Source organism: Paroedura picta, chromosome 1, assembly GCF_049243985.1.
Source record: "Paroedura picta isolate Pp20150507F chromosome 1, Ppicta_v3.0, whole genome shotgun sequence".
Classification (NCBI taxonomy): Eukaryota; Metazoa; Chordata; class Lepidosauria; order Squamata; family Gekkonidae; genus Paroedura; species Paroedura picta.
In genome coordinates, this window is record NC_135369.1 from 74826144 (window position 1) to 74839291 (window position 13148).

At 41.0% G+C, this 13148-nt stretch overlaps 1 protein-coding gene across 5 annotated transcripts in view; it reads right to left on the reverse strand.

The window, feature by feature from the left end:
* The window catches only part of BIRC6 (baculoviral IAP repeat containing 6), a 170721-nt gene that overhangs the window by 142918 nt on the left and 14655 nt on the right, over positions 1–13148 (reverse strand). For all 5 annotated transcript variants that reach the window (XM_077343614.1, XM_077343600.1, XM_077343607.1 and 2 more), the window contains exons 3-9: positions 10032–10169; positions 8920–9113; positions 8008–8119; positions 5919–6001; positions 3433–3655; positions 3186–3346; positions 1303–1361 (exon numbers count right to left, since the gene is read on the reverse strand). In XM_077343614.1, the coding sequence (XP_077199729.1) occupies positions 1303–1361; positions 3186–3346; positions 3433–3655; positions 5919–6001; positions 8008–8119; positions 8920–9113; positions 10032–10169 (970 nt within the window). The remainder of the gene's footprint in view (positions 1–1302; positions 1362–3185; positions 3347–3432; positions 3656–5918; positions 6002–8007; positions 8120–8919; positions 9114–10031; positions 10170–13148) is intronic.

Below are 13148 nucleotides of genomic sequence, written 5' to 3' on the forward strand. Positions count from 1 at the left end.
TCTCTCTTTGGTTACTGAGAAGGCCAGGCACAACAGTGTGTATGGAGGAAACAGCCTCTGTCTAAGCTGCTCGCTAGCTAGGCTCATCCTCCTCCACTCTGACTCTCATCAGTGAAGGGAGGTGCCATGAAGGCCAGTGAAGGGAGAGGAGGCAGCTGCAGCACAATGTAAAGAGAGAACAGAGGAAGGCAGAAAGTAAGAGAGAGGGCATTTGGGAATGGAACCTGTGTGGAGGGAGGGAGGACATTAGAATCATAGAGTTGGAACGAACCTCCAGGATCATCTAGTCCAACCCCATGCAGAATGCAGGAAATGGCCACAAGAACCAAGCACCTACACAATCCCTTCTGTCCACAATCTGCCTAAATTGACAGAATTAGCATTTCTGTCAGATGGCTATCTAGCCTCTGCTTAAAAACTTCCAAAGGAGAACCTATCACCTCCAGAGGAAGCCTGAGAACAGAGCAAGAGTGAGACAGTGAGGGGCAGAATGAGAAAAACTCACAGGCTGAGAGAAGGGGAGGGGGGAAGTGAAGGAAGCAGAAGAGGGAATGGGATGGATGCTTCTACAAGTTTCTTGTAGGTCTCCACTTCTGATACATATTTGCAAAGATAAGCTGGTCATATTCACATGTTACATTTTTAGATGTACATTTAAATCATGCAGCTGTTTTCCTAAAAACATAACATCTGAAGTAGCCCTTAATGGTTAGGAAAATGTGAGGATAACTAGATTTATGTTTGCTTACCATATGACAAATACAATGTATCTGGTTAAATGACGCTTTATTTCCTTTCATTTCTCACACATACACAACTGACTGTGCAATTCAACTCTCAAATTGTATCAGGCCTAAGCAACACTTTTACAAACAAACATTGAATAAATGGAAAGCAACCTATCCAGGAAGGATTACCACCCATCTTTGAGGTCATGTATACAATATATTAGTATGCCACAATTCTGCATGCAAACATACTGTAGTATTAATCCTTCTAATGGGGAAGGTAGAGAGAAAGCTCACATCTAGTTGGGACACAGTGAAGGACCCTTTTGGCCACATTGTTGATTGTCCTGTCTCCAACGAAAGGATTTGGAATAGGCAATTAGGAAAGGTGAATATGCTCCCTGTAAATCCAATTCTTCCTTCCCCATTTTCCAGCAAAGTTTCATGAGTCCCAATATCTTAAACATAACTTCAAAATATTTTCAAAGACTTAAGGGTGCACATGTAAGCCTAATTGTTCATTTGATCCAAGTATCCTTGTAATCAACATTCTATGCCAAAAACATGCTCCTACCAGTCACTGATTCTGATCTGGAATGCTCTTCACTGTCTGAATCTTCCAGTAAATCATCACTAAAGGTAAGATAAACAATATAAAGATGGTGAATGTAAGGCAACAATTTAATGTAATCTAGAATGAAATTTTCAACAGGTCTGAGTCATTAGAGATGCGTTAGTCTCTAAAAATAGACAGTAATATTTTCTTCTCCTTATGACAGTCTAGGTCAAACCAAGATGAAGGTCTAGAGAAGGGGAAGGAAACAGGCTTAGCCAAGGGGCCAAACAAATCAGTTAACTGGCCGTACACCAAAATTGGCCTCCTCATATGAGTGCGCATTAGACAACTTTGTTCTGTGTCTAATCAAGAATGTATTTGGCAATTAGCTTGACAAATGCTTCCTCCATTTATCCCATGACAATTTTACTTCCTTCAGGGTCAACCTCCCTTTAAAAAAGCTATTGTTTTCATGAGGAATTAACAAGTCACCAGTGAAGAAACTAAAATGGCTGAAAAGGCAAATAAATGATTGGCAATGGGAAAGGCAGTAATTTGAACAACCTGGGGCAGATCTTAAGGTTAAAAAGGACTTAAGTTAATGCTGTTGAGTCAGTGCAGTCATGTCATCAGCTGTACTGGAGCTTGGATTCAATGTTATATTTTGAACCTTTCCCCCCTCCTCCCTCTCTTTGCCTCAATTTCTGCCTGTAAAATGGGAGCAGAAGCAACTTCACACAGATGGTTATAGCAAAATAAGATTCAATACAATGGTAAATCACTTCCTCAAGTTAAAATGCTGCATAAGCAACATATTTTATGTGTAATATGAATGCAGAAAGAACAAAAATATTTAAAAGACTTAAGAGGTTTCTCAAAATTCTCCACCAAACTACTATTTTGCCATGAACTCTCACAATCCTCCTTCAAAATTCAATTTATATTCCAACTTTATATAATAAAAGTTTTATTGTGCAAAGTCTGACTTTGCACAATAAAACTTTTCTAAATACCACAGGCAGAATTACAGGTAATATACCTACATGAATAACCGCCCCACAAATGACATACAAAGTCTTGTCTATTTGAATATGACAAACTATTATTACTCTGATTGTACTGAGTATTCTTTCATTTTGTACAAAAGGATTTCTTGGATGAGATTTTGGAAGCTGTGATTTGTGACACAAACCCTGCTTTTCAAGTAACGAAAAATAATTCAAAAATTCAACTTAAAATGTCTTCCTTTTGTCAGTGAAAACAATCTAGCAGCTTAAGACATACAGCCCAACACTAAGTACAGTGCCACCCTCTTAAACCCAGAGACATCAATTAATTTAGAAGGGTGTAACTCTGCTTAGGACTGCACTTTTAGTGCAACTCAGGGAGGTGCTGGGCACTGAGATCTTGATGGACAAAAGATTTTTTTTTTAAGTTCAAGGAAGGATCTAGTTGTGGAAAGGGAAAGCCCCCCCAAGTCTCTTTGCAAAAGACCCATTGACAATGAGCATGTAAGTGGTCAAATTTAGTTATGGGGAAACTAAGCATCTGGTGACAATGCGGAAAGTACAAAAAAGAGAAAAATGATCAGTAATACAGAGACTGGAGAGGAAAAATTTGCTGGGTATTCTCTCTTCAAATGTTCTCCCTACCTACAAGTGGCAGATATGTACTGCTACAGGAATCTTTCTGCCTACATTCCCTTTTCCTTTACAAACTGATAGCCCTCCCTTCACTAGACAGGACTTAAATTTACATTGGTAACCAACATCTCATTATTCCATGGTCACAATCACTTTTCATTAAGAACAAACAGCTATACCACTATTCAAACAAAATGTGAAACATTCTGGCATTTCCTAGATCTTATCCAGTGTAAAGAGGAAGCTTTGTGAACATACCTGTCTCCTTCTAATTTTGGTATATCTGAACAGCTAGATGAATCTTCTATCCATGCTAGCGTTGGCCGTCTTGAATCAACCCCTGAGCTCTGCTCACCAGACAAGACAAGCTGCTGCACGATCACTGGATCATAAGCATTGATCTCAAACTTTAAGTGCACCTAAATGGATTAAATAATGTATTTCAATTTTGAAAGAGATTCACAGTTAGCACAAGCAGAAACCTCACTCTTAAAAGGTGAAGTACCTTCATAAGTTTCGAAACATCCCATATACAGATCTTTCCTCGTTTCGTTGCAGCAGCTAAAAAGTGAGGGCAACTTCCAGATCCAAAGCAGACTATTCTGTCTGTGCCATCTGTACAGGGAAACTGTGCTGGACTTGTTGCCAGCGTGACCGAGAGGGGCACATTCTGTGTGTGTTCACCTTTCACAAACGGGCAATTTGGGGAGTGTCTCTCATGTTCAGACCTTAAAGAAATAGCAAGGTAAGTGTTAAAATGCAACAGCATTAGTTTCTCTTAATAAATATACTTCTGCAAACATTGTCTAGGCTAGTGGTCCCCAACATGGCACCAGGCCGTGGCTCCCTCTCCCCGCCCCTCCCCCGCAGTAAAAAACTTCCCAGGCCGCAAGCTTGCGGCCCGGGAAGCTTCTTACTGCAGGGGGGGGGGGGGAGAGGGAAGCATGCACAAAAGTGCCGCACATGCGCGACTTCGGCTGCACATGCACAATGCGCGTGCGCGGCCAGTCCCCAGCCTCAAAAAGGTTGGGGACCACTGGTCTAGGCCACTTCCAGACGTGAAAGGCTGTGAGCAGAGGCTTTCTATGCCCCAGGCCCCATGCCTATCACCTGCTGACCCCTTCCCTGAAGGTCAAATATACTTTCCAAGGAGCTTGAATTTGGGAACTTCTATATCAATGTTTTTTTTTAATGAACATGAGCACTTAGGTATGGTGCAAGATTATGTGGGGGTAGGTTGCCTGCATGACAGTAAGAAGGGGGTCTCCTCAAAGGTCTCTGGTAGCTCATTGTCAGTCAGGTTCCCCAGAGCCTGATCAGAAACAATGGTGGCACTAGTTCTTTGCTTAGTTACACCATGATAGGTTGGCTGGGGAAGGGGGTTGCTATCAATGGCTCCTGTTATTTTTCAGTCACACCTGCCCACACTAGAGGAATCTGTAATCAGCAAAATCATGGCCTGATTTGTTACCCATTTGTTTCCCATTCTAGCATATCTCTTAAGTTCTTTTCTCCCTCATTCTATAGTTGTTCACTGCTCTAGGGGGACAAGTTCTGTGTGCTAGTTCTGAATTTTTACTTCTGTCTAGTCACTGGAAAACTGATGAAAATATAGCTGCTTCAACAAGATAGGCAGTAGGACAAGTTAAACACCAACAACACCCACTGAATGGGACCTGTGCTCTTAAGTACATCACACTTTCTCAGGCTTGTTATCAGTCAGATGGTGAAGAGCTTAACAGGCAAGCCAGGTGAAGTGGCAGATCAGTACATGAAAGAAGAAAATCTCAAGGTAAATGATGAAGAAACTGTCTAGGCAAGAAAATGAAATTTTGGAACTGCTCTGATTTGTACTACAGCCACTACTGAAAACTTAATGCAATGCCATGACTTTATATTGATAAAGTATTGATATTATGTATATAGACACTGAAATATAACAGTATAAAAATAGCACAGTTGGAAACCCCAGAATCTAGCCAGGAATAAAGTGAACTGAATCCAATAGCAAATATTTAAACTGTTTCAATTTTTTTGACTCTGGAAACCTTGTTGCCCACAGAAAAGCTCTATAGTCATAGATGAATTCAATTTGAATTTGACTGGGGAAGGGAATGACAAACCACCCTGTATTGAGTCTGCCAAGAAAACGCTAGAGGGCGTCACCCCAAGGCTCAGACATGACTCAGTGCTTGCACAGAGGATACCTTTACCTTTATATTGTGTTTAGTAGGGGGAGGGGAGTTAAGCATAATGCAGTTAAACAGTTGAAAGTTTTCTATCTCCTTTCCAGTGCTGTTACTTTCCTTGAAGCCAAAATAATAGGTTATAAACACCTGAATTATAACTACTGTTGGGGATTGCACAAGACCCCGGCTGTACGACGGGCAATGAGACTAAGCTGGAAGACGAGATAGGTGAAACGGCTCACAATCACCATCTTGAAAACTCAACAGATGCCATCTGGTGGCAAACCAAACTTTATGGAGCATTGCCGAGCAAAGACGGGAGTGGCAGAACTGTCTCCAATTCGGGGTGCCTAGTAAAGGGGGGAGAGCCCAGTCCGGAGGAGGGCGGAGTCCTTGGGGGTGGGTCAGCGGCTACCGGGAGATGCTGAGGCAGGTGTGGGAGGTTTCTCCCTGGTTGGCTGACGAGGTGGTGGGGAGGTAACTCGGAGGGGTATTTAAAAGACAAGCAAGTGTCAATGAGGAGGCAGGACCAGGAAATAGTGAAGGAACTATTGCTGGCCCACAGGAGAAAGAGAGAGCGGAGGAGGAACCTACAACTCTGTTCTGAGACCTCACTTCGACTCTTACCCCGATGTCCATCGCCTCCGACAACCCCGACAGCCAAAGTGCAGGAGCCAACGGACAATTCTGAAGGACCCGACAACTACATCAAGCATCTCTCAGTGTTAATTTCTTATCTAAAAGAACTTAATATGTAGAACAGAAAGCCGTATAAGCTATGCCTTCAAAATTTTATTCTCACCAAGGTTCATCTGTTGGTTCCCAGCAGACCAAACACACACTACATGTGAAACACATGGCTCGGTCATCCCCTGATGAAGCAGGCTGTGAAAGAGAGGCAAAACACTAAGTTAAAATAAGCATTTTTACTTGGGCTCTTAAAAATCAGCCAACACTAAATGGCTGCACATTACAAGAAACATTACTAGCAGCCTTCCTGAGAAGCTGTCCACTATTACTGATCTTCTCCTTGAGCAACCCAGGAGTTCTGTGAAACACAACTTGAAAAAAAAAATCACTGCTGCAGTGTAACACTAAACTGATCTCTCTGCCACTCAAGTACAGTATATTAAAACTTAAGAATAGCATATCACTCTATGAGCTGCCAAAAAATCTATTTCAAAATATGTGTATCAAACAAAGGTTTGTATCAAACAAAGGTTTGATACACACAAACTGTCCCTACTTTTGAAGGTATATTTACAAGATCAGAAATCCTGTCCTTGACCTACCCATGAGTTTCTAAGTAATCTGCTAATGTCAATATTTCACCCTTTCACCTCCCCCCCCACCTCCAAACATGCATACCGTGTGATGCAATCATTTGCCAGGAATTTTTGCAAAGGTAAAAATATACAGAAATTCATATACTTGAATAAGTACACGCAATAACTTTACAAACAAAGATAATGTTACAATTTTCTTCTCCTCTCCAGTTAACATCTCAGAGTTTAAAAGTAAATTAAATCAAAATTATATGAAAAAGCCAAAATCTTTCAAACAACATACTCAAGGCTACTATTTCCTTTTTAAGGCATTTCCAGCTAAACAATATACTCAATAAAAGGGGGAGAATACAAATCAGTGACAGGATCACACAGTGGAAATCTTGTTTCTGTGAAAGATGGTATGTTTCCAGAAAACAATCCAATGATCTAAAACAGACAGCAATCTCAACGGTCTTTCCTTGTGTGTACATTTCCCCTCTAATATGCAGATATTTCAAAGCAATTTGATTTTAAATCAATTAGTCCCAGATCCTGTCAAATAATTTCTGTATAGAAGGAAGTCTCTTATTTTTTAAATTTGCTAACAACAGAAATCTCATTGTTATTCAAAAGCAAGATATATGTTCAGTCTTTATTGGTGGGATCCATAGGTATTCTCTAACTGCAATAAAGGTCTCTGTCCCAATAACATGGTGCTGAGAGGCAGGACTACCAAAAATGATAGAATGAGCTTAAAGCTAGTTTATCTTAGCATACTGTAATGAGCCACTTATATAGCTCCTGTAGCAAGTAAGAATCACCTCTATGAGACCTGGTTGGAGTTTGCTTTTCAAACATTTTATTCTCTAAATTAACAGGTATACAGAGGTAATTCAGGACACACAAGTCTAAAATAGTACTTTGTAAGTACTTACCTGCGTAGCTAACAAGCAGCAGAGATTTTAAATAAAAGTGCAGTATAACTGCTAAATCTATGACATGAGGTACATAACTGATGTTAAAATATTGAACATCTCTTATATCTATAAGCACAGGAGTGGATGATAAGTGGCTTTAAAATAAAGTTCAATAGACAAGCTTGAGTATTTACGATCAGATGCCTTTCAGACAGATCGAGTATGAAAACCCTGCATTCCCTATGAACATCTTCCCCAAACCACCCACACAGTAACATTTTTGTGAGCATCTCCATGCCCATTTTGAACATTCACATGGCACACAACCTTCTGTTCTTGATTGCTGTCTGACTTTTCCCCAATCTCTCAATCTTTTTGCTCCTATTAAAAAGATATTTCCACCTCTATAGCTCTTGTTTCAAAGCAATTGTGTTTGCTTTTCCCAAATCTCCCATGAAGACAGAACTCCAACTGGCCAGTCCAGCATTCAAACTGAGCGGAAGGAAGGACAACTTCTCCCTCTGGACATAAAAACTTTTCCTTTGGGGAGAAGAACCACCCTGCCCCCAATCCAGCTACAAGCACAATAGAATGAGCTCATTTTATGCACTATAGCTTCCACCTCTTTTCAATAATGTCCTTTTGCAACTAGAAAACACAGAAGCGTGTCATGTCAAATGCCCACGTTGCAGTCATTTTTATTTACCTGATGGTAGAACCCAGCTTGAGCCATAGGATCTGGCTGCGCCCACCTATATCCTACATGAGGCCATGAGGTGAAAGTCTCCCGTCTGTTAGCCTCACTATACATTAAGGACCTTCAAGAAAGAAAAATGAATAGAACATTTCAACACTGAATCTAGCACCAAGAAGAAAGATAAGGAGCATGAAAGCCAAATAAATTTTGCTATATATTTTATAAAGCACTATGAGGGGGGGGGGTTAATTTAGAAGAAAGGCAGGATATAAATATCCCAAATAAAGGTTTTGACATCTTGAAATTCTTTCCATTTCTTTAGTTCAGAGTCATTCCAAATTTCAAAAAATATATACCCGTATTTGCCGGCGTATAAGACGACTGGGCATATAAGACGACCCCCCAACTTTTCCACTCAAAATATAGAGTTCGTCATCATTGTACAGCCGCAGCGCAACCACAGCACCTCCGCCCCGCCCCTGCATCTCCCTGTGACTGGCACTAGTGCGCAAGTGTGCATGTGTGAGCTCTGCGTAGACAAAGGGCAGGCTGGAGCACCACTGCTTCCCGCTGAGCAGAATGGGCTGGTCACGCAGAAAAGGCTGGCACCCCTGTCACGCTGCTGATGCTCGCTGCAGCCACGCTGATGACTCACCGTGACTGCGCTGGATACCTCGCAATACTGGATGGTATGTAGAATGTTGTGGGCGGGCATCGGGAGGCCACTATGGTCAGCTATGTCTATCCCAACTGAAGTGCACCTGGCGTATAGGACGACACCCCCACTTGGAGGCATGTTTTTCAGGGGGGGAAAGTAGTCTTATACACCAGCAAATACTGTATTTTTAAAATCTGATTAAGAAATTATATACAAATGCCCATGGATTACATTTTCCCATTAGTATTGATATTTTTCCATACCTATCCACTGATCGACCAGGTCCCACACCAAGTTCAGGTCGTGCACTGGGCAAGAGGTAAGACAATCTATCCATCACAGATGAGGCTACAGGTAAGGCAGCAATATTTTGATTTATCTTCTTGAGTTCATTGACAATGGCACTGGCGACAGATTTCAATATGTGATGAGGGAGATGGAACGTAACTGTTGCCCACTACAGAAGAAAATAAAAACTCAGTCTCTTGTAATATTAATTTTGTAAGCATTAATGATATGAGATATCAGCCTTATACCCCATGGCTATATATCACTTAGGAAACTATCTTTATACCAAGACAGAAAAAGTTACCAGCAAATTCCAACTTCCTAGTGGTCCCCAGCCCAAAGAGTGACTGGCTTCAACCTGAGCCAAGTGAAATGGACTGCCAGCAGAGATCTGGGCCCCTTCAGAGCCAACAAAGATCTGAAGGGCCTGCAAAATGGCACTCTTCTGCCAGGCATATGGTTGAGGCCAACACTAGCACTCGATGACACCAAAATGGGCGCTACTGCCCCTTCATCTGAATCCTGGGGATACAATTAACTTTGAACTATTTTGACCCCAGGCTCTTCGGGAGATAATCACAGAGTATTCTTTAATTAGGAAATTTTAATATAAACTGTAAATTATTTTTAATAATTTCAAGTAATTTGTAAATGATTTTAAACTGATGTTAGCCATCCCGAAACTCCATGTCAGAGATGGGAAGCCTAAAAATCTAATCTAATAAAACAAATAAATAGGTCAAACAGTTGCAATAAGAGTAATTTATATAACTGAATCAAAGTTTGCCATCGTCTTTTTCTATGTGGCATGCTTTCTTATTCCTTGGCATAAATGATGCCATTATGTTATACAAACCGCCCACCAACAAGAGAGTCCTCAGAATTTGTTAAGCAAAAAGGAACTTCTATGCAGCAAAAGCCCATCATTCTGGAATAGAACTATTACAGATTAGTCACAGTAGCCACAAAGATTTCCCGCAGACATTTCATTAAAATGGTCAATATCCTGCTGGATAATTCAGCGGTGGAATGCAAAACAGAAAGCTGGAAAATAGCACACTAGGAATCTGAAGAAAGGTTTTCTTACCTTTGCAACTTTATGGTTTGCTGCTGTTTCATGTGAGGTATTTTTTAAGCCATCTTTCAGTTGTGTAAGAAACAAATCATATCCCTCTGTGCCTGACACATCTACTTTCTCTATGCAAGCGGATAATAGCTGTTGAGCCTAATAAGACACATAAAATGAGCTATCAGTTTCCCAGAAACCTAAAAACGTTTTAATTCTATGCTTGTATTTGTTGTAAGTTTCCTATTTATAACTTGCATCCTATCAACAGATGCTCAAGAAGTCTTGCAACCCACATTTTTAATACGTACATGCAATCATGTTTTCAAGGTTCTTACTCTTTTCAAAAATGCAAGTTAAGCTTTACTGATACAGATTGTAAAGGTAAAGGTATCCCCTGTGCAAGCACCGAGTCATGTCTGACCCTTGGGGTGACGCCCTCTAGCGTTTTCTTGGCAGACTCAATACGGGGTGGTTTGCCAGTGCCTTCCCCAGTCATTACCGTTTACCCCCCAGCAAGCTGGGTACTCATTTTACCGACCTCGGAAGGATGGAAGGCTGAGTCAACCTTGAGCCGGCTGCTGGGATTGAACTCCCAGCCTCATGGGCAAAGCTGTCAGACGGCTGCCTTACCACTCTGCGCCACAAGAGGCTCATACAGATTGTAGTATGAATAAAATTTCAGAAAGTGGGAGCAAAATGCTTCATGTCCTACAAACGTTATGACATGCAAGTTACTGACATTGTCATGCACCAAAATAGATGACAGTCAGTGGAAATGTTATTAGGTACATATGCTCTCCCTTGCCAGCTGAACAGTTAATATCTCCTATAATTTTTTTTATCAAAGTTAAAGATGATCAAATTTTAGAAATAATTCCTTTTATTTATTATTAGAAGTTTATTTATTATTAGAAGAAATAAACTTCATTTAATTTGGTTTGAGTTCAGAGGCTCAGTATATTTTAATGCAATTTTAATGAACTGGGCCATCAGAAAGGCATCCAGGCTCTCCTTAGAAGAGACTCAATAGGCTAACCCATCTCTCTTCCCTGGGACTTTCTCTGCTAGCTTTTTTTTCTTCCAGAGGAGTATCCCTATCTTTTGGTAGATAAGGAAATATTAGTCCCGCAAATTATTTGCAGAATAAGGATTTCAATCTGGGGAATGGCTCCCTAGCTATAAAATGGAAAAGGATAACTAGCAAATGCAGCCATCAGATCTGTGTAAAGACACCTCAGTTGTTAACAACAAGTCTTCATATATTTTATCTACTTCATTTATAACCTGCCTTCTTCCCCAGCAGAGACCCAAAAAGGCTTACACAGGTCTGCTCTCTATTTAATCCTTAATTTTACCTATTTTTAAAAAAACAGGACTGCATAGGAAATAGTTACTTCAAGCCTATAAGATAGAATAATGGATACAATAAAATAAATCTGAACAATTTACCTAGTTTTTAACCTTCATTTATGGCATGGTGTAATCTACCATCATCAGTAACAATATTTTAAACAGTTAATACTAGAAAACATAGGTCTGCTACAATGAGGGGGGAAATTCTGGTATTACCCAATTTACAAACATTTTCCACCTGTCACCAAAAGACAAACTTCACTGAACACAGGCCAAGCACACAAATACCTGTTCTAATGCATTAAATTGAATTCATGGTATATTGACAGGAGCATAACAGAACTCGGGAGTGAGGAGAGCCATATGCAAGAACGAAGGAGGCAGGTGCTGTTAAGAGAGGGGAATGTATTAAAAGGTTCTATATGCCAGGGCTAGAAGTCATCAAGCCAAGATGGGGGAATTGGAGTGCTTGCTGCTCAAAGACAACTTAGAAACAGTGAGTATCTCAGAAATACGGTGGAACAGGAAAACATCAGTGGGATACAATGATCCTTGGGTATACTCTATAGGTAGAACCGCAAGAGACAGGTTGAGGGAGGTGCTGCAATGTACATCAAAGAGGACATAGAATAAAATTCATTAAAAAATGTGTTAAGGGAATGAACTCCACTAAAGAAGCCACATGGGTGGAAATTCTGGGCCCAAAGGGTTGCTTAAAAGTGCAGGTGTACTATTATCCACCTATTAAACCCAACCTGAGCCCCCGGGGAGGGTGGTATATAAATATAATAAATAATAAATATAATAATAAATAAGGTTTCCTAACCGCAGTATTGTACGGCACTCAGTGGTACCGCAGCATGGGGGTTTTCAATATGGTGGCTGGGGAGCGCCCTCCCACCCTGTGCCTGTCATTTGGGAAAGGTCCAATTATCCACAGCAGGCCAGAGAATTCTTTCAAGATACCTTTTAAATAGCTCCAGCTTTAAAAAGGGTGACACTGTGACTCCTGTCAGAAATTCAGTGTCTACCCAGAGCCACATTGGGTACAGAGTTTTATACAGTCCAAATAATACACCAAAATTAGGGCATTATCTAATTAACCACTATGTATAAAGTTTGATAAAATTATCCAATCAGCTCAAGGCCTCTGCTTATAACTTGTACATCTTAAGGCACATGACCAGGGTCTTTTTCCTTGTCCTGGCAGTCTTCCAGGTACTTTCTTCCTTCATCAGGGAAGCTGAGAAGGCACTTTGCACATATCTTAATCTGTACAAAGTTTACTCTCCATTTTTCTAATGGCAGGATGTTTTACAAGAGGGAAAGCCAAAATGATCACTCCATCACCACCACTGACAAGGACCTCTTCAGAATCACCCCCAGATTCCAGGCAGAGTGTGAGATCTTGAACTGCACTCCATTTAGAATGAGCAGATGTGCCTCCAGATCTGTTCATGTCCTACCAAGCCAGAGGATCTCCATCTTGGAGGGGTTGAGTTTCAGCTGGCTTTTATTGAGCCAAGTTTTCACTGATTCCAAACAACTGGCAAACCTTTCTGGGGGGCGGGGGGAGTTAGAGTGGACACCCATCAAGAGATAGAGATATAGAAATCTGCATATTGATGACAACCCAGCTCAAAACTCCAGACAAGTTGGGGTAGAAGGCACATAAAGATGTAAAACAATGCAGGGGAGAGAATCGCCCCTGTGGATCGCCACAAGGGAGATGGTAGGAACGCAACTGCTCCTCCCCTACAGCAACTATCTGCGTCCAGTCCC